The sequence below is a fragment of the Orcinus orca genome, chromosome 13, assembly GCF_937001465.1.
Source record: "Orcinus orca chromosome 13, mOrcOrc1.1, whole genome shotgun sequence".
Lineage (NCBI taxonomy): Eukaryota > Metazoa > Chordata > Mammalia > Artiodactyla > Delphinidae > Orcinus > Orcinus orca.
In genome coordinates this window covers 52136154-52159094 of record NC_064571.1, presented here as the reverse complement: position 1 = coordinate 52159094, position 22941 = coordinate 52136154, and the positions used below count along the sequence as shown (strand labels likewise).

Sequence of the window (22941 nt, the reverse complement as noted above, 5' to 3'; positions counted from 1 at the left end):
GCGGCGTCTTTCAGTTGCGGCATGTGGGATCTAGTTCCCTGACCAGAGATAGAACCCGGGCCCCCTGCATTGGGAGCACGGAGTCTTAACCAGGGAAGTCCCTCAAATGTCATTTAGGATGCAAAATATTAGTGTTGCAGGCAGAATTACTTCTTTCTAACTAGATTGTGTTTTCATCTGAATAACTTAGTTTCTGTTTTATTATATTTCTTTTAATTTATGTGAGCAGTTGAGAGATAGAGGCTAATGCTGTGATAGATCTTGTTACATTGACTAAGAAATGAAGAAATAAATAGCATACTTAGAAATTAAGCTTGAAGATTTAAAAGTAAAAATGAAAGCTATGAATAAGAAAACATAGAAAAGTATGTTTATAACCTTGAAATGGAAAAAGCCTTTTTTGAGATGAGATACAAAATGCGAAATCCATAAAAGCTGTGTAAATTTAATTAAACATCAAAATTTTAGAGTTCTGACAACAGCAGATATCTTTAAGCATAACACTGGGACAACATATTTCTTCACTTTATATACAGACAAAGGAATAATATTGAGTATACATGTGTATATAAAAAAGATTTTATAAGTAAGAAATAAGGAAACAGTTCAACAGAAAAGTCAGCAAAATATATGAATAGGTGGGCCTCAGAGGAGGAAATATATAGATGGACAACACACGTTTGAAAAGATGCGGCTTCTCTAGAAATCAGGGAGATACAAAATGAAACGATATTGATACTATCTTTTTGTCCATGAGATTATGAAAAATTAAAATGATTGATAATATTAGGGGTTAAGTATAGGAAATGGGTATTGTCATACACTGTAGAATATAAATTGGTACAACCATTTTGGAAGGCAGTTTGGAAATACCAATTAAAACTTAAAATGTGTATATTCTTTTACTTATTAATTATATTTCTTGTTACCTCTCCTAGAAAAATATTGTGTATGTGTAAGAAAAGGCTTGTGGATGGATTTTCATTGCAGTATTATTTGTAATAGTGGAAAACTGGCAACAACCTAAATATCAATAAGTAAATGGTTAGCTAACCAGTGGCACATTGATATTGAGGCATTCTGTGCAAGCAGCTCAAAGTAATTATATTGTCCATGGAAAGGTCAAGACATACCATTAAGTGGTTTAAAAATGTTTCACATTAATACCTACAGGATGATATGGTCTGCATAAAATTTGAAAACCCACAAAACATTACCAATCTAAAGCACTTATTCAGGAGTGATGTAGTAGTTTTAAATGGCCTGTTTCTGCAATCAAATGCATTTGATTTATTGATGGAAGCTTTATTTTCCACAGGTGAGAAGCCTCTTCCTCTTAAAACAGCAGTGCAAAAAAAAAGGAGTTATAGCAATGCATTTAATCATTCCAGTGCTCTGCGATTACACGAGAGTGATTCTTTAGCCACCAGCATTGATCCAAAAGAAGACCACAATTACAGTGCAAGTAGCATGACAGCACAGCGTTGTGCATCCAGGTCTAGTGTGTCTTCCCTGTCTTCTGTGGATGAGGTATATGAATTTATCCCAAAGAGTAGCCATGTAGGAAGTGATGGCAGTGAAGGATTTCACAGTGAAGAAGATACAGACGTTGATTATGAAGATGATCCTCTTGGAGACAGTGGCTATGCATCACAGGCTTGTGCAGATACCTCTGAAAAAGGGCAGCCAGACAAAAAGATGCGAAAACAGTCGTGTCAAGAAATTGATGAGGAGCTCAAAGAGGCAGCTGGATCTCTGCTCCACCTTGCTGGAATTCGTACATGTCTAGGTTCCCTAATAAGTACTGCAAAGACACAAAATCAAAAGCAGCGGAAAAAATAGAAATACTTATTAGTGTGAAATTATTTTTAAATGTGGCAATACTCTTCTACTTAATTCTTTACAAGGGATATCAAAGCCATAATGGACTTCTTTTGTTTCAGGGTGGGGGAGGGGTGCTAATTACCTGTTTATTTCTAAACACTTTTGTTTTTTAAATTTTTATTAAATAATTGCTGTTAGGATCATGCCCAATCATAAATATGATGTGAAGTCCTAAAAGCATAATTTCTGTGATAAGTGTGATAAGATTTGGAAATATTATGTAAAAAAAATCCCCAGCCTCTGTCTTAAACTTGTAGGGAAAATCTTTTATTCTATTAATGTGTCCAAATATATGAATTGGCAACTCTGTAACATATTTTTTTCATTTTCTCTTCCAATCTGTAATTAATTATAGTTGCTGATCCAGCTAAAAATTTTGCTGCTTTCTTTCTCACATACTCCTCTCTTGACACAATGCAATCCAGTAGGATGAGATTTCAATTTTTTATTTTGTCTTAGTTTTTGTTTTTAATTATTTTTTGTTGACACGTGAACAAAGTTGAATATAAATTGGAAAAGATCCTAGATGGCTAGAAAGTTCCTTTTGGATACATAGGCAGTACAGCAAAAATTCTAAGATTTAGAAAAGGCAATTTTGTGATGTAATTTCATTTAAGAACCCTGTAATTCCTATTACTGTATTATCTTTGAAATTTTTTAACTTCCCAGATATTGCATAGCATTTATTGGAGCCATTTCTTCTTTCCCAAAGTGCTTTGCAACCATTGTTTGAATTTTAGCCACTAACTGTCTTTGTTGAGGAGAAACTATCCAATGAGAGGATATAGCCATAGAGTGTATTAGGAAGTTAACACCCATTTTGGCACACTTCTGCAATAAGAGGATCTTTCATTTGCTTGTTAAATGTCCTGCATTCTGAGAATCTTGTAGTACGAATGGAGTGTAATCTAATATAAACACTTTGAATACGTATTACTTATGTTATCGTAAATAAAGGTAGATCATTTAGGAAAAAAATTCTGCCCAAACTTTGTATGAATTAAATTTGTATGTGCACCCAGTTAAGGTAAAGGATTTAACAAAACTATAGAGACAAAATGCCTTCGTGGATTTCAAAATTCGTATAAAATTAAATCTTATATAATACATCCTTTTGAGGAGGCAGTGTAATACCTATTATGTGCCATTAAATCCATGCTAAAAGATTTTGTTACTGTTCGAAATGTGTATTGACCAAGGCCTTTTTCAGTATTTGAACAAATCTGCTTGTATGATACATTTTTTCATATCATTTATATAATGTGACTATATCATTCAAAAGGAACAGGGATACTAATAAAACTCAACTTATTCACTATATATTTTTTTACAACGGCAGGAGCAACTTTCCAAAAGTTCAGTCTTATCTCATGCTACATCCTGTTTCATAGACAATGACCTTGTTTTCATTTTCTGATAATTTCATATATACATATACATACACACATATACGTACATACACACATAAGCTCACGATTTTGGTTTGTTACTTTCAGCTACTTCTATGACAATAAAGCATTTTCTTGGATTTTTTTTAAACAAATATTTTTAACTTGTAGAGTTTATTTGGGCAAAACTGAAACGAGAAGCATAATGAAAACGTCTTTTTCAGTTGGCAAGACTTTAAGCCAGGGATAACATTAATATTACCTGTCCTGTTCCCATGTTAATTGTAATTGAACCTGGATAGCCACATTTATAGAATCGGTGCTGTTGAAAAATAGTAATCTTTCAATGTGTTGATAATGAATAAGTGTGCAGGATGAGGTATTGGATTTTTTTGTTCTTCGTATATGTCACATCTGCTACAGAAAATGGCTAACCCAAGTTAACATCTTTTACTGTAGACAGTGCTTATAACACCAGAAATTGTTTTTACCATGGTATAAGTAGTACCGAGATTATAAAAATCATTTTAATAACAAAATGTTTTTAAGCTATTTACTGTGGCCCTCTGTATAGACCTTATTAACAGTGTTTTAATGATCTGGTTCCAATTTATCTTGTTCAGCTGAAATTCTGTACCGCAAATGTTCTGTCTGGTTCCAGTCCATTAGATAATTAGTATTTGTGAAGTAAAGGAAAGTAAGATAAGGAGGGGGAAAGTCCTTCCCAGTTCAAATAGAGATCTTCAAAGTTATTTTTGTTTTAATATAAATAACAATAACTCTTTAAACTTGATTTTCTCTCCCTCTTCATTGTACTCTTCCCACAAATTTAAAAGTTAAAAGTTCTGTTCATCACTAGCAAGGTCAATAAACTTTCACACTAAAACCTAACAGGAAGAAGTTATAGGATATTTTATATTGAATTCTTATATAGAATTCAGTGCATCACTTTCCATTTGCTGATTTACCAAGGCAGTTATTTTTAAGGTGAAGAACCTTTTTAATTATGGTCCACCATTAATACTTCCATAGACATCCCATTCCTCAGGTTTGTTGAGATAAAAACATAGCTAATAACCACCCAGTTAAGGAAAGTCATTTCAAGTTCTATGGACTGGAAATTGTATTTCTAAGAATATATTACTAGCAAATTTTACTATAATAAAAACAACTTGGCAATCCTGGAGAGATTTTATATTTTAAAACTGTGACTTAAACTAACATATAATTTGCCTTGCATCAATATAAATTGTAACAACCGATTCCAGTTTATAATAGATCCCTAGTAGAAGTTTTAACAGTTAATCTTCATCTTTCACATCCCAAATAGAATCAGTGTTTCATGAATATGTATTTTTGAAATTGATTTGTGCAATATATTACTAAGTTAGTTCATGTTTTATTTTACTTTTCAAATTCAGAGAAAGAAAGTATTACATGGAGAAGCTAATTATTGGTGGATCACCTCCTTTTCTCCACCTTTGAGCCTTTCATGTCCTCCTTGTAACCAATGTGACTTCTCTTAACTCAGATTCCTTTGTATATAGTAAAGTTTAGAATATATATATTTTTTCTTTTGCTACTTTCTGAGGCATTATGTAAAGTGTCATACTGGGTCGTCAGTTAAATATATGTTAGCACGAATTCAAAACTAGAGAAAGTTTTAAGGGGGGAATGTGTGTGTCTTCGTAGACCAGGAGGCCTTTCCCAGCAATTTAAGCAACAGGTGTGAATACTTCACAAAGCTGTGAAGACTATTGTCTTAAATACTACAGTAACTTAAGAACCTTTTGTGAAGACCATAGCATTTAATTAAGAAACTTTGAGGCTTTCTAGTTTACATATATTTTATAGTTTTTTGTTAGTTTGAAATGTTATATAAGCTTTGATTTAAACAAAGTTTGCTTTAGTATGTTAATGATGTAGTCAAAATATTTATTGAAAGACAAAGTAGAGTATTTTAATGTTATACCTGCCATTTTTTTAAAAGCACATTTTTTGCATCTAACTGCCAGTGCCATTGTCAAAACTTGTTTTTAAAATTGTTGTACATTTCTTATTAAACTAAGTGCTTAATTTTAAAGTATTATGTTGCCATTACATAGTGTATAAAAATGTATAATTGCCAATTCATTGTAACTATTATTTATTTTTAAGTGAAAGAATGCTGATTCAAGAAATTTGAGTTATTAAACTGTCCTTATCCTCTTTTCTAATGTAGCATAAAAATTACCGAGTTTGAGTTATAATTGCCAGTAAGTAGATGACCAGTCCAAGTGTACCACTTCTCAGTTGCCAGTCTTTGCTCATATTAAAAACAACTTAACAAATGTTTAGTTTTTGTATCTAACCTCTGATTATTAAATTGTTTATAAAGTTTATTTTTACCAAAGAGATGCAATTCATTATGATAAAGTATTACAGAATAAACCTTGTTTTATAACGTACTTGTACTTTCTCTCTCCTTTGGGGGTTGGTAGTATAGATGTAGGTGGTTCATACTCCTACACTGACACACTCTTTCTATTCCAGTGTTACAAAGTTGGAGTCATGCAGATGAAGAATAAAAGTTTTAATTTCAGAATTTTTTAAAGGCTATTTTTTGAAAGTATTCTTTTTCCTGGTTTTTATATGTCATCTTGATCATTGAAAGCTAAAATAGTGTGAATTACATTATTCTCTTCCTGAAGTTGAACTTTTCCTGTTCGTATATATAATGATATTTTGAAATATAACTAAGAAAAATTGAGTAGAATATGTAATTATTAAGGTTTATTTCTGAGAATTCCCTGGTGGTCCAGTGGTTAGGACTGTGCACTCTCACTGCTGAGGGCCTGGGTTCAGTGCCTGGTCAGGGAACTAAGATCCCACAAGCCACACGGCATGGCCGAAAAAAAAGACTATTTCTAAATACAGTTGACCCTTGAACAACGTGGAGGTTAATTCACATATAACTTATAGTCAGCCCTCTGTATCTTCAGTTCCTCCGTAAAGGCAGATTCAACCAACTGTGGACTGTGTAGTATTGTAGTACTTACTATTGAAAAATACCCAAGTATGAGTAGACTCTCGAAGTTCAAACCCACCTTACTCAAGGGTCAACTGTACAGTAGTTTTACTTCAAAAATACCCATAATAATCACCTGTTAAAAATTGGGCATCCATTGTAAAATGGAATAATCTACAACCACTACTTTGATTTTAATTTCCCCTGTCACTTCTTTGAAGTTCTGTGCTGGTCATTTAAACGGTAGTATCTACCTAGAGTTGTGTATTCAAAATGAGTTGGTGAGACAGCCATATTGATTTTAAACTCCCTTTGAAATCCAGATTCATTTAAAAGTAGCCATTTGGGATTCATGTATTTGTCCCTTTAAAGAGAATCTTATTCTCACTGTTAGATTCACCACTTTCTCGCTCATACAAGTTCTGAGCTAGTATAATTTTTATACACCATTTTTAGAAAAATATTAAAATATAGGTTAAAACATGTTTAGTCTTTTCCTCAAGAATTTCAGGACATGGATCTTTGTTTTTTTGTTTTTGGGGAAATGAAGCTAGCAAAATACAAAAATTTAGATATAAAAGTGTTGAGAATCTTTAAGAATGAAAATAATTACTAATCTTAGAAATAGCCATATTAATATGCTCCATGAAATTTTAAGTAGAGGAATGTTTAGACGCTGTCATCCTCTAAATTAAAATAGCCATGTGCTACACAGAGAATATAACTTATATTTAAGGATAGTTTGTGTTCCAAAGATTGTTGGAAAACTAGAAACACTCTTCAGTGAACTCCAGAGCAAGTTATGTACCTCATAATATAGTGGATAAACAACAATCCCCTCTTAACTGAAAGTGATTCTTACACAGAAATTTTGTTTAGGTGGATTTTCTTCCATTATAGATTTTCCTTAACCGTGAGGTTTTGGTTCAAGTAAATACTTAACAAATCCACCTTGTTGGGAAATTTTAATAATAGAGGAAACTAGGAGTTGTGCAGGAAAGAAAGATTGTAAAAATTATTAATTTAGGGGAGATTTAAGAACCTGAAGCAAAATTGCTATCTGCTGGTTGAGAATTTGAAATAGAGACTGCAGCCAGATTAAAGTACTCTGCAGTCGGGAATTCCCTGGTGGTCCAATGGTTAGGACTTGGTGTTTTAAGCGAGGCTAAATAAAGTGCTCTGCCATGGAACTAAATTCATATGATAATCCTGTATATTGAGACGAATTGACAAGAAGTTGCACACCCTTTGTGAACTGAACATCTTTTCACTGAAGTATTTCAGTGCTTAATCCCAAGCACTGGGTTTTAAGTGTTGGACATACAATACACACTAAGAAGAAAAATAGACAGTCCCTCTCAAAAATGTAAACACAATTGTGAATTGTGGTGATTGCCATGAAAGAAGAAAATAAGGAGCTCTCAAAATATATAACATTTAATCTGGGGTTTCAGGGGAGGTTACCCTGAGGAATGTAATTTAAGCTGAAATCTGAAAGAAGCAGGTAATTTTGGAATGAAAGCATGGCAAATTCTTCTGGGCAAGGATAATAGCATTCACTAAGAGCCCTGTGATTGGAGGAAACATGAGATTTTCAGTGAAGTAACAGGCTAGTCTTACAAAGCAAAAGAGCTGGGGCCAAACTTTGCAAAGCCACGTGAGTCAAATTAAAGATTTGGGCTTTTATTTTAAGTACGTAGGGAAGCCGATGAAGGTGTATGTGGTTTAAGAAATCACCCTAACACTTTGTTTATGGGTTTTTTCCCCCAATTTTATTCCATGACTTGGTTTTCTCCCCGCTTTTTTTTTGTATTGGAATATAGTTGATTTACAATGTTTCAGGTGTATAGTAAAGAGATTCAATTATATGTATATAACTGAATATATATATATATATATACACACACTTTACAGATTCTTTTCCATTATAGGTTATTACAATATTTTGAATACAGTTCCCGGTGCTATACAATAGGTTCTCGTTGTTTCACCCTGACACTTTGACTTGCAGCCATAATGAAGTAACAGGGTCAGATTTAAGCTCCTCTGTAAACAACCAGAAAACTGGGCAAAATATATGAAATATTTTTGACGCGATCAATAAGAGTGATACAATTCTAGCCAGATTAATTAATGGGGAAACATAAAAAGGACACAAATTAGCAAAATCAGAAATGAAATGAGACATAAGGACAGATCCTACAGGTATTAAAAGGATAATAAAAGAGTACTATTAAGACCGTTAAGCCAATTCATTCAACTTAGATGAAATGAACAAATTTTTCTGAAGTATAATTGACCTACAATATTATATTAGTTTCAAGTGTACAGCATAGCATGGTGATTCAATATTTTTATACATTACAAAATGATTACCACGATAAGTCTAGTTACCATCTGTCACCATACAAAGTTATTATGATATTACTATATTCCCTATGCTGTACATTACATCCCTGGGACTTATTTTACAGCTAAAGTTTATACCTCTTAATCTCCCTCACCTATTTCACTCATTTATTCCATCGCACCTCCCCTCTGGCAACAACCAGTTTTTTCTATATACGTATCTATGAATCTGTTTCTGTTTTGTTACATTTGTTTTGATTTTTAGATTCCACATATAAGTGAAATCATACTGTATTTGTCTTTGTCTTATTTCATTTAGCATAATACACTTTAGGTCCACCCATATTGTTACAGGCTGCAAGATTTCATTTTTTATGGCATATATATATAGATAGATAGGTAGATATTTATGTGTGTGTGTGTGTGTATGTATGTATATATTCCACATCTTTATTCATCTATCAGTGGACACTTAGGTTGCTTCCATATCTTGGCTATTTTAAATAATGCTGCAGTGAAAATAGAGATTAATATATGTTTTTGAATTCGTGTTTTTGTTTTCTTCAGATACCCAGAAGTGGAAATGCTGGATCATGGTAGTTCTAATATTTTGAGGAATCTCCATACTGTTTTCCATATTGGCTGTACCAATTTACATGCCCACAAATAGCACAAGGGTTCCTTTCATCTACATCCTTCCCAACACCTGTCATTTATTGTCTTTTTGATAGTAGCTTTTCTGACAGGTGTAAGGTGGTATCTCTCTGTGGTTTTGATTTGCATTTCTATTATGATATTGATGTTGAGCACCTTTTCATGTGTCTGTTGCCATCTGTATGTCTTCTTTGGGAAAATGTCTATTCAGGTTCTCTACCCATTTTTCAATCAGGTTGTTTGTTTTTTTGATGTTGACTTGTATGAGTCCTCTACATTTTGGATAGTAATCCCTTATCAGTTATATCATCTGCAAATATTTTCTTCTATTCAGAAGGCTGTTTTCTCATTTGTTAATAGTTTCTTCACTGTGCAAAAGCTTTTTAGTTTGATGTAGTCCCTTTTGTTTATTTTTGTGCTTATTTCCCTTGCCTGAGGGGAAGAATATTGCTAAGACAAATGTCAAAGAGCATATTACTAAGCTTTCTTCTAAGAATTTTATGGCTTCAGGTCTTACATTTAAGTCTTTAATCCATTTTGAGTTTATCTTTGTATATCGTGTGAGAAAGTAGTCCAGTTTGATTCTTTTGCATGTAGCTGCCCAGTTTTCCCAGCACCATTTATTGAAGAGGCTGTCTTTTCCCCATTGTGTGCTCTCGATTCTTTGTCATAGATTAATTGATATTATAAGCATGGGTTTATTTCTGGGCTCTCTGTTCTCTTCCACTGATGTATATGTCTGTTTTTGTGCCAGTACTATACTGTTTTATTTACTGTAACTTTGTAGTATACCTTGAAATCAAATAGCATAATACTTCCAGCTTTGTTCTTCTTTCTCAAGATTATTTTAGTAATACAGGGTCTTTTGTGTTTCAGTTCAAAGTACTTGTTTTAGTTCTGAGAAAAATGCATTGGTATTTTGATAGAATTGCATAGAATCTGAAAAATTGCCTGGGGAATCCAGTCATTTTAGCAATATTAATTCTTCCAGTCCATGAGCATGGAATATTTGTTTGTGTTATGTTCAATTTCTTTCATCAATGTCTCATAGTTCTCCCAGTACAGGTCTTTTACCTCCTTAGTTAGATTTATTCCTAGGTACTTTATTCTTTTTGATGTAGTTGTAAGTGTTGGCTGTAGGTTTGTCATATATGACTTAATAAAAGTCGTATGTTCAGTTATGTTCCTTCTGTACCCACTTCACTGAGAGTTTTTATCATAAATGATATTGAATTTTGTCAAAAGTTTTCTGCATCTATTGAGATGATCATATAATTTTTATTCTTCAATTTGTTAATATGGTGTATCACATTGATTTGAGATATTGAACCATCCTTTCATTCCTGGGATAAGTCCCACTTAATCATGGTGTAGGATCCTTTTAATGTATTGTTGAGTTCAGTTTGTTAATACTTTGTTGAGGATTTTTGAATTTATGTTCCTGTGTTGGCCTGTAATTTTCTTTTTTTGTAGTACCTTTGTCTGGTTTTGGTATCAGAGTGATGTTGGCCTCAAAGAATGAGTTTGGAAGCATTCCTTTCTCTTCAATTTTTTGGAATAGTTTGACAAGGATAGGTGTTAACTCCTTTAAATATTTGGTAGAATTCACCTGTGAAGCCATCTGAAACGTCCTGGACGTATGCTTGTTGGGAGTGTTTAAATTATTGATTCACTTTCATTAGTGATAATCAGTCTGTTCATATTTTCTATTTCTTCCAGATTCAGTCTTGGGAGGTTATGCATTTCTAGGAATCTGTTCATTTCTTCTAGGTTGTCCATTTTATTTGTGTATAATTGTTCATAGTAATCTCTTATGATCCTTTATATTTCTGTGGTGTCAGTTGTAAGTTCCCTTTCATTTCTGATTTTGTTTATTTGAGACTGTTCTCTTTTTTCCTTGATAAGTCTGGCTAAAAGTTTATCTATTTTGTTTATCTTTTCAAAGAACCAGATCTTAGTTTTCTTCATCTTTTCTATTGTCTTTTAGTCTCTGTTTCACTTATTTGTGCTATGATCTTTATTACTTCTTTTCTTCTAACTTTGGGTTTTGTTTGTTCTTTTTCTAGTTCCTTTAGGTGTAAGTTTAGGTTATATTAGATTTTTTGTTTGTTTGTTGAGGTAGGCTTGTATCACTATAAACTTACCATAAATAATATATAATATACATACAATGTATATACATACCATAATGCATACCATATTTTGTTTACCTATTCATCTGTTGATGAACATTTGAGTTGTTTCTACCTGTTGGGTCTTATGCATAATGCTGCTGTGAACATTGGTGCACAAGTATCTGTTTAAATACCTGCTTTCAATTTTGGTGGGTATATACCTAGAAGTAGAATTACCAGATGATATGACAATTCTGTGTTCAGTTTTTTTGTGGAACCATGATACTGTTTTCTACAGCAGCTGTACCCTTTTACATTCCCACAGCAATGCTCAAATGGTCCAATTTTTCCATATCCCCTCCAACACTTGTTCTTTTCTTCCTTTCTCCCTCTCTCTCTCATAATAGTAATCCTAAATCATCCTAATGGAGGTGAAGTAGGGTGTCTCACACTTTCCTATGTCTTGCAAACAGAGGCACTGGCAATCTTTTCTTCAGAACTATATTTTCAAGGATATTTTTATAGTGGATGACTGTGGAAGGTGGATATAGTGTCTACCTTCAGAGTAGAGGACAGGTTTCTTAGCGGTCCAGCATAATAAAGAGAATGGCTCACTTTGGGGCAAAGGTCAGACACATTTGCTTGCAGCCTTTATAAAATATTAGGGTTTCCTAAGCAGCATTCACCTGGGCTGCTCTGCACAACCCCATGGGAAAACTGAAACCCAAAGTGACTGTGAAGCTCATGTTGCTTGCTGTACTGTAAGTAATAAATTTCTTTGTCTCTGACCCAGGAGTCTCATGTTTTCTGCCAGCATCCATGAAACTGTAGCAGGTAAGCTTGTTAGCTTGAAAGTACTGTGAAAGCTCACATCCTTCACAGTTCTTGACATTCTTCTGCCTGATAAAAGGCATCTCTGAAAAATCTACAGCAAACATCATATCGAATGGTGAGAGGCTGACCACTTCCCCTTTAATTATGAATAAGCCAAGGGTGTCCCCTCTCATTACTTCTATATTTTACTGGGCCTCCTCACCACTTTGGTAAGGCCAAAAAAATAAAATAGAGGAGGGGCGGGGTGGGATAACTAAAGGGCATAGAGCTTGGAAAGGTAGAAATAAAGTCACCTTTATTTACAGACAACATGATTGTGTATATAAAAAATCCTAAGAAATCTACAAAAGGCTACTAGAACTAATAAATTTAACAAGGCCACAGGATACTAGGTCGAATGATTTATAAAAATCTATTGTACTCCAATATAGTAGCAGCAAACTTCTGGAAGATGAAATATTTTAAAATACAATTTACATTAGTATGCAAGAAATGAAATACAAAGGAAAAAATTTAACAAAACATGTGCAAGACCTGTGCAAAGAAAAGTATAAACCCTAGCTGAGAGAACTTAAGAACATCTAAATAAATGGACAGATACACTGTGTTCATGGATCCAAAGACTTAAATATTGTTAAGATGTCAATTCTCTCCAAATTTATCTACACATGCAATTCAGTCCCAATCAAAATCTAGCAGGTTCTTTTGAGGAAATTGGCATGCTGATTCTAAAATTTATATGGAAATGCAAATGACTTAGAATAACCAATAGCATTTTTAAACAAGAGTTGACTGGCTTATACTACCTGATTTCAAATTTCACTATAAAGTTATAATAAACACAGTATGGTTTAATACATATATTTCAATGAAACAGAATAGTCCAGAAAGAAAATCCACACATATATGAGCAGTTGATTTTTGACAAAGGTGCCAAGTTAATTCAAAGAACTAGGGATAATTTTTTTTTTTTAATGGTGCTGGACAATCGTATATACATGTGGAAAATGATGAATCTTGACTTATCTCTCACCATACATGAAAATTTATTTAAAATCAATATCATTGACCTAAATGTTAAAGCTAACAGTGTAAAACTTTTAGAAGAAAACACAGAGGAAAACCTTTTTGACTTCAGAGCAAGCAAAGATTTCTTAGATAAAACACACGAAACACAAACCATAAGAGAAAAAAATTTTTAAACTGATCCTCATCAAAATTAAAAACTCTTGCTCTCTGAAAGACACCATTAAGAAAATGAAAGAGTGGGTTTGTGCCCCGGTCCGGGAAGATCCCACATACCGCGGAGCGGCTGGGCACGTGAGCCATGGCCGCTGAGCCTGCACGTCCAGAGCCTGTGCTCCACAACGGGAGAGGCCACAACAGTGAGAGGCCCACATACCGAAAAAAAAAAAAAAAATGAAAGAGCAAACAACATACTGGGAGAAAATATTCACAACATGTATATCTGACAAAGGATTGTATTCAGAATATTAAAAAAAAACTCCTACAAGTCAATATTAAAGAGACATAAACTGAGTAAAAAACAGGTAAAGATTTGAACAGACTGTTAACCCAAAATATATATGAATAGCAGACCACAGAAAGATGCTCAACATCATTAGTCATCAGAGAAATGCATACTAAAACCCCAATGAGATACTACTACACATGCAATAGACTGTCTAAAATTAGAAGGATTGACAATACAAGTGAATTTAAAAATGTGAAGCAATTATAAATCTCATGGTTGCTGGTGGGAATATAAAGTAACACAGACACTTTGAAAAACAGTTTGGCAGTGTCTTATAAAGTTAAACATACACTTATTATATAGCCCAGTGTACTAGTCTATTAGGGCTGTTTGCTACAATAAACTGCCACTGACTGGATGGCTTAAGAAACATACATTTATTTTCTCACAGTTCTGGAGGTAAGAAGTCCAAGATAGAGGTGTGGGCAGGGTGGGTGGAGTGAGAGCTAAAACACATACACAGACATTGGGGAGAAAAGCTCCTTGACCTTCTAACTCGTTTTAGCAAACCAAAAATAAGTTGTCCTATTTGAACTGCAGAGTAAAGGAGTTAATAAAAATTTGTTAGTAAGGAACAGATGAGAAGCTGAAATACATTCAACAGATTCTATTACTTTCAGAGCTGAGAGTTGAATAAAGACACCTCAAGTCAGACGGATGGCTCCCATACAAAGTATGAGATGGATCGGAGAGAAAGAAATATTCTCTGAGGAGGGTTGGGTGGGTGTGGAAAATCAGTTGCTGGGAGTTCAATGGTTTTTTAATTTTAATTAAATTAAGAACTACCTGAATCTGATCTAGTCATCTATGAAGTGTATTATCTGGAATGCTATAACTACTACTTAATGAGTGTTTTCTACTTGACAGGCTTGGCAAGTACTAAGCCAAGCATTTAGATATTGTTTGTTATTTCATTTAATCCTCATATCAACTCTTTGAGGTTAATGAGGTAATGTTATTTATAGACAAAGAAATCCACACTCAAGGAGCTTAAATTGCCAATAGTTACACCATCTAGTAAATGGTTAAAAAAAACCAAGCCTGGTTCCTAAATTTGTGCTTTAACTACCCGGCTTTTCTGCCTCTAGTTTATAGGACCAACTAAGCACAAGAAGAATGATTGGCGTTTTATTCATTTATTCAACAAATCTTTGCCAAGGCCCTCGTGGTTCTGCAGTGAGCAAAACAGATGAAAGTCTCTGCCCTCATGGAGCTTACATTCTAGTGGGAGGAGACTGGCAAAATAAAAATTTGAAACAAAATACCGGAAGTGATAGTGCTATGAAGAAAAACAGGGGAGGAAGAGGAGAGGTGACAGCTGCTGTGTGGTCAGGCCACCCAAGATGGCTGTCCTCTTGCTCTCTGCACATCCCCTGCTCAAGCAGTGTGTTCTTCACCTATATCCTAGTCACATGACTGGTCTTCCTACATACTTGCCCCCGGCCCAGCTAGTGATTGTTCTAACTTTAGATCAGACCGTCTCCACAGGGATAACTTATCAAAGGGGTGATGAGGGGCATCCCCCTCTGCCAGTTTCCCTAGTAACCAATGAGCCAACATGATGTCATTTCCCCTATAACTGGTAACCTCCCCCTCCCACCAAGAGCGGAGACTGCCGCCATGTCCTGCCAACTGTCTGCTGCACACGGTGGGGCGTTGCTCCAGGACCTTGTTTCAGACGTGTAAGCTCCCCAATCCATGAAACCATAGATGTCTCTGTTGCTGACTCCAGGCTCTTTCTCCGATCTTGAAACTAGGCAAGTACAGGGCTTGCAGGCCTGCGGGGTGCAGCCCAACAGTTGCTGTTTTAGATGGGGAGGACCTCTTACCTAGGTGGCTCTGAGCAGGGATTAGAATGATGTGCGGGAGCAACATACACAAATACCCAGAGGAAGGGAACAGTGAAGGCTAAAGTAGAGGCTGCAGCTATTTAATGCTTTTACAGCATTAGCAAGAGGAATGGCTATTTGCCTGGAGCATCCAGAGCAAAGGAAAGACTGGTAGGAGCTGAGGCCTGTGAAGTATTCAGGCACCAGGGGCCATGTCTTGCAGAGTTCTGTGACCACCACAGTAAGAACTTAGAATCCAAGATCTGCGCCTAATGTAATCAAATTATTGATATTTTTCTAAGGATCACTACCACACCTTGAGATTTAGAGATTGTCCATAGCAAAGCTTACATCCAAAATCTTAATTAAATACCTTCTGGCAAAACAGGGCATCCTCTACATGATCACCTGTTACAGTTACCCTTCAAGCCAAAATAACTCCAAAACCAAGAAATGTATGTAAATCCAGGAAGTTAAGATAGTAGTGGTGAAAAAAAAAAAAAGATAGTAGTGGTGTTTCTCTAAACTGGCACATATATTACTGTATCTTATTAACAAGTTGTTTCATAGGGTAAAAATCTTACCTCTTCTCATTATTATAAGGCTACATTACTGCAAAGTCTATTAAAATACATCATTATTACTTTTAAATATAATTGGATCTAAGCCACCCAAGTTTTTTATGGCATTAAGGGAATAGAGAGGAATAATTTTATAATTAGCCTATCTGAGAGGTTTCATTAAGTAATTCAAGCATTCCCTTAAGATCTTGTTTACAGTATTAAATCTCTTAATAAGTAGAGTAAAAGTAAATATAAAACTGAATCTTGATCAAATTATAGCACTGTCAGTTCTACAACAGCCTAATTCACTGTTACCAAGTAAACACTTTAAGAACCGAGATGTTTGGTATCTTTCTAGTCAAATGAGCAAGAACCATGTTGCAGCAGAATTTGCCCCTCACATCTATTAAGATTTCATTTAAAAGAACTCCCACCCACTTTCTGCTTTCACTTACACACCAATCTGAATTCTTAAAGGAAATTGTATTACAAATGAAATTGGTTTTTCCTGAAAATCAGTGTTTGATGATAATTCTGAGACTAAATATTTCCTTGTAACTTGATTCTGTGTAAATACTATCTCTCCCTTCTTTTAGATGTATTCTCCCCAGGAAATGTATGGTCAGCTTGAATTCACTTTAAGAAAAATGTTGATTATTCAAATGAGAAATTGCAACATTCAAACACTTGCAGCCAGCTCTTTGGAGAGGCAGTGGTGTATTTACACATTTCAGCTGACACACTACAGGTTCTTTACCAGTGCAGGTAAAAGCAGGACCATATATAATTTATTAGTACTCTCTCTCTCTAATTGCTTTCCAGTAGAATTGCAGAAAGGAATTCTCACTCTCTTCTGTTTCCCCTTGGGGGTTTCCTTTGTTACAGCTTAACTCTAAGCTTTATATGGAGTTGCAGCTTTCGAAATAGAGCGTTAATTGGAAGCAATTATCCAATTATACCAGCTGTGACTATGCTGTATACCCAATTTTTACCAAGAAAAGAGCACATTCAACAGATGATTTAATATAGCAGCCTGGCATAATGAACCTGCAATGGACACTCCAATCACATAGCTAATGTCTTCAATGCCTGAAATATTCAAGAGTACATGTGTAGCTGAAGTCAGGGCAAAAAATAAACAAACAAAACAAAAAATAAAGACTATCAGGCTTGATTTTCAAAGCAGGGCACACATGTGTGATGTAAATTTTAAAAGTAATCAAAGAGCTGATGTTTGTTTATTATCTAAAATGCGTGAGATTTTTCCAACTGCTTGATTTTAAAAGTAGGTGTGCTTTCAACTTTAGTTTTTTAAAAACTTTTTTGATGCCTTATGTATGTGCCCTGAAGGCTTATTACAGTGCTGTCCTTGAAACTGATGCTTTGGAACCACTTTAGGTACTTCTCAGATAAGCACCCAGAAGAACCTGCCTTGTATGAAATTCCACTCTGCAACCAGTAGTGTGATAATGAGCTCTGGGGTAGTCATTTTCTGCCTGTAATCTATTCAGCTTCTCAAGTGTTGACCAAGTGCTTGCGGTGGGGGGAAAGGCTTTGGCAAGGATAGTGTTGATTAAATGGGTGGGAAGATAATCCATATGCTGTCAAGGAATATTTTTATGAGCAAAAATTCACTACTACTAACACCTGCAAAATTGGCTCGGCAAGAAAAGAAGAAAATGTTTCAGCAAATTTGTGAGCTCTATATTAAAGAAACAAAAACAAAGGAACCAAAACACTTGGCCACCAACTCTTGAGTCATCTTATTGGTGCTGTCTTGACAAAGAGATGCCATTCCTCTCTGTGCTATGATGTCACCTTTGTCCAATCATAACCTTCCTTATGAGAGTGTGGGATAACTCTCTGGAGAAAAGGTGAGTGACAGCAGCAAGCAACGCAGCAGTCACTAGGCAACAAGATCAGCCTTCAGTGGAAGAGAATTTTTAAACATTTAACCCTCACACTGTCAGGGTTTCTTGTTGCTGATATGGCAATAATCTCTAGACAAATGGCTTAGTATGAATAATGCAGCTTTTTTTTTTTTTTTAAGCTATCTTTCTAAAGGCCATGAGAGGAAACTTTCTATTTAGACTAAGGACCTTACTTGGTTTGAAAAGACCAGTAAATTTGGAAATTTTTAAAACCTCTTTTTCACAAGGGTCATGATTTAACTCACATGATTATCTCCTTGGTGTCTTTAGACCCATTATTTTCTTGCTCCCCATAAGCTGGGCTGTCACACAGGTGTATGGTCTGTGCCCAACACAGAGTTAGGGGGTGAGTGGAGCTGAAATCAGCCTATGCTCCATATGTCCGCACACACCCTCGTTCAGGTATTCTCAAGAAATGTGTCTTTAACTGATTTGTCGCCCTGATGCCATTTTGTAATTTGTCTGCCTGGAGTAGTGCTTTTTCCTAATTTGCACAAAGTTGTTGTATGAGTTCTCAGGTAGGGGGCCTTGCAAGTATATCTTAGTTTTCCAAGCAGTCAGAAAGTTCTGCAAGATTGTCCCTCCTCTTTTGCACTTGACTCTGCTAGAGAATTTAGCACAGGGCTGGACAGACCCAGGTGTGGACTGGCGGTATTGTTTCCAAACTGGATTTCCAGAATCATCTTGCTCAGACTGTTTGGTTTGTTTCCCAAAAAGCATATTCTTTTAGAATTTCTCTCATGAAACTGGTTTTTTGTTAATTTGAGAGCCCTAATTGTTTACCTTTTTTTTCTGCCCCCAGTTATACAGTATAACAATTTCCTTAAGAAGAGAAAGTTTTTTTTAATTGAAGTATAGTTGATTTACAATGTTGTGTGATTTACAATGTTATAGTTTCTGCTATATAGCAAAGTGATTCGTTTATACATATATATCAATATATTCTTTTCCATTATGGTTTATCACAGGATATTGAATATAGTTCCCTGTGCTGTGCAATAGGACCTTGTTTATCCATCCTATATGTAATAGTTTGCATCTGCTAACCCCAAACTCCCACTCCAACTCTTCCCCACAACACACCCTTGGCAACCACAAGTCTGTTCTCTATGTCTGTGAGTCAGTTTTTGTTTCATAGATAAGTTCATTTGTGTTGTATTTTAGATTCCACATATAAGTGATATCATATGGTATTTGTCTTTCTTTTTGTCTTACTTCACTTAGTATGATAATCTCTAGGTCCATCCATGTAGCTTCAAATGGCATTATTCCATTCTTTTTTATGGCTGAGTAATATTCCATTGTATATATATATACCTAATCCTCTTGATCTATCGATGGACATTTAGGTTGTTTCCATGTCTTGGTTATTGTAAATAGTGCTGCTATGAACATAGGGGTGCATACATCTTTTCGAATTATAGTTTTGTTTTTTTTTTTTTTTTTTGCGGTACACGGGCCTCTCACTGTTGTGGCCTCTCCCGTTGCGGAGCACAGGCTCCGGACGTGCAGACCCAGTGGCCATGGCTCACGGGCCCAGCCGCTCCGCGGCATGTGGGATCTTCCCGGACTGGGACACGAACCCGTGTCCCCTGCATCGGCAGGCGAACTCTCAACCTCTGCGCCACCAGGGAAGCCCTCGAATTATAGTTTTGTCCAGATATATGCCCAGGAGTGGGATTGCTGGATCATATGGCAACTCTCTTTTTATTTTTTTGAGAACCCTCCATACTGTTGTCCATAGTGGCTGCACCAATTTTCATTCCCACCAACAGTGTAGGAGGGTTCCCTTTTCTCCAAACCCTCTCCAGCATTTGTTTTTTGTAGACTTTTTTTTTTTTTCGCGGTACGCGGGCCTCTCACTCTTGTGGCCTCTCCCGTTGCGGAGCACAAGCTCCGCACGTGCAGGCCCAGTGGCCACGGCTCACGGGCCCAGCCGCTCCGCGGCACGTGGGATCCTCCTGGACTGGGGCACGAACCCGTGTCCCCTGAACCAGCAGGTGGACTCTCAACCACTGTGCCACCAGGGAAGCCCCTTTGTAGACTTTTTAATGGTGGCCATTCTGACTGGTATGAGGTGGTACCTCATTGTAGTTTGGGTTTGCATTTCTCTAATAATTAGTGATGTTGAGCATCTTTTCATGTGCCTATTGGCCATCTGTATGTCTTCTTTGGAGAAATGTCTATTTAGGTGTTCTGCCCATTTTTGGATTGGGTTTTTTGTGTTTATTGTTATTGAGTTGTATGAGCTGTTTGTATATTTTGTAAATTAAACCCTTGTCGGTCGCATCATTTGCAAGGATTTTCTCCCAGGCCGCATGTTATCTTCGTTTTGTTTATGATTTCCTTTGCTGTGCAAGAGCTTGTAAGTTTGATTAAGTCCCACTTGTTTATTTTTGCTTTTATGTCTATTGCCTTGGGAGACTGATCTAAGAAAACATTGGTATAATTTATGTAAGAGAATGTTTTGCCTATATTCTCTTCTAGGAACTTTATGGTGTCATGTCTTATATTTAAGTTTTTAAGCCATTTGGAATTTATTTTTGTGTATGCAGTGAGTGTGTATTCTAACTTCTTTGATTCACATGCAGCTGTCTAACTTTCCCAACACCACTTGCTGAAGAGACTGTCTTTTCCCCATTGTATATTCTTGCCTCCTTTGTTGAAGATTAATTGACCGCAGGTGAGTGGGTCTAAAGAACAGAAATCTTTATTATTATTATTATTTTAGTTAGATAATAAATCAATTAGCAGATACTTATTAAGTGAGTTTCATGAGGACAGTCGGTACCATGTTTTCTCTCTCAGTGCCTGGCACATAGTAAATGCACATATATCTTTGCATAATTAATTAATGGTACTCACTTGGGGGACTCCAATAGGGGAATTATATATAATCCATTAGAATTGTAAGACGCTTGCAAGTTAACTAGTACAAGACTCATTTTGCAGTTGAGGAAACTGAGACTCAAATAACTAACCAATTCATAATCTAGTTAAAAGTGTGACCAGATTTCCCTATAATTAAGTCAATGTGAAGTTAATTTAGCTCGCAAACATGTAGGGGGCAAAGATCATTTCCACTGACTTGTTATATGCCTTATCTAGTATTGTTAAATCTGTCCTCAAAAAAAAAAAATATGTCTTCAACATGTTGGTGCTCATATATTTGAGGACTATACTGAGGTTTAAAAAATAAAGTCAGATCTTGTTCGGAAGTAAACAGGTTCATCAGGGCCACAAACCCAAAACCGTCTTTTTATATATATATATAAATTTATTTATTTATTTATGTATTTATTTTTGGCTGTGTTGGGTCTTCATTGCTGTGCGCGGGCTTTCTCTAGTTGCGGTGAATGGGGACTACTCTTTGTTGCAGTGCGCAGGCTTCTCATTGTCCTGGCTTCTCTTGTTGCAGAGCACGGGCTTTAGGCACAGGCTTCAGTAGTTATGGCACATGGGCTCATAGTTGTGGCTTGCGGGCTTTAGAGCTCAGGCTCAGTAGTTGTGGCACACGGGCTTAGTTGCTCCGCGACATGTGAGATCTTCCTGGACCAGGGCTCGAACCCATGTCCCTTGCATTGGCAGGCAGATTCTTAACCACTGCACCACCAGGGAAGCCCCCAAAACTGTCTTAAGACTTTTGTGTCTCTAGGGATTGGTTCAATATTTGGCTTATGACAGGTGCTCTATAAATTTTTGTTGAAAGAATAAAAGGGTAAAATAAAAGAATAAGTTTTTAAAGCTCTTGTTATAGGGGAGATTTGCCTGTATTTTAAGTTTTGAAGAAGTAGCTGGCTATAGCCATGTGAACCAGTGAACAGAAGGGCCTTTGAAGCCCTGAGAGCAATTTAAAGCAGCAAATGGATATGTAAAACAGCATTCACTGTTCAAATCAATCCCAAGGGGAGACTGAACAGCCAAAATATCATGACCGGGTAGAACACTGTCTAAAGGGCATTACAGGGTGGATTGAATATAGAATAGCCTCCAGTTTCATTAATTTGAGTCTGATCAACTAAACACTCTTAAAAGTGAAATTTATAAGAAAAGTAGGAAAATAAATACATAAAACAAAAATTCAATGTACCAAAACTTATGGGATGCAGCTACAGCAGTACTAAGAGAAAAATTTATAGCTAAATGCCTATTTTAGAAATGAAGAAAGGTGTCAAATCAATAACCTAATCTTCTCCCTTAAGAAACTAGAAAAAGAAGAGAAAACTAAATCCAAATGAATCAGAAGAAATAATAAAGATTAAAATGGAAATAAATAAAATAGAAAACCAATAAAGAAAAGTAATGAAACAAAAAGTTGGTTCTTTGAAAAGATCAAGAAAACAGACAAATTTTAGCTCGACTGACCAAGAAAAAAATATATATAGAGAGAGAAGACACAAATTACTCATATCAGGAATAAAATAGGACATTGCTACCAATCTTACAGAAATTAAAGGAATTATAAAGAAACACTTGAGCAACAGCATGTCTGTAAATTAGATAACTTAGATGAAATGGATGCATTCCTAGGAAGACCCAAAACCAAAACTGATTCAAGAAGAAAATAGAAAATAAATGTGTGTACATATTTTTTTCAGGAAGAATATTTTCCCTTTTTAAAAACTATGTTTTTAGAGCAGTTTTAGGTTCACTGCAAAATTGAGAGGAAGTGACAGTGATTTCCCATACCTCCTGCCCTGGCATATGCATAGCCTCCCCCATTATCAACATCCTCCAGAGTGGTATGTTTGTTACAGTTGATGAACTTACATTGACACATCATAATCACCCAAAGTCCATGGTTTACCTTGGGGTTTACTTCTGGTGTTGTACGTTCTATGGGTTTGGACAAAT

The 22941-nt window shown here is 35.5% G+C and overlaps 1 protein-coding gene across 7 annotated transcripts in view; it reads left to right on the top strand.

Moving 5' to 3' along the window:
• The window catches only part of FOXN2 (forkhead box N2), a 60070-nt gene extending 47886 nt beyond the window's left edge, over positions 1–12184 (top strand). For 6 of the 7 annotated variants that reach the window (XM_033419123.2, XM_004264971.4, XM_033419122.2 and 3 more), the window contains one exon: positions 1319–5719. In XM_033419123.2, coding sequence (XP_033275014.1) covers positions 1319–1842 — 524 coding nt within the window. In that variant the 3' untranslated portion in view covers positions 1843–5719. Of the gene's footprint in view, positions 1–1318; positions 5720–9195 lie in introns of those variants that run through there. The other variant, XM_049696250.1, reaches the window with a different exon arrangement.
• The last annotated feature ends 10757 nt before the right edge of the window (positions 12185–22941 follow it).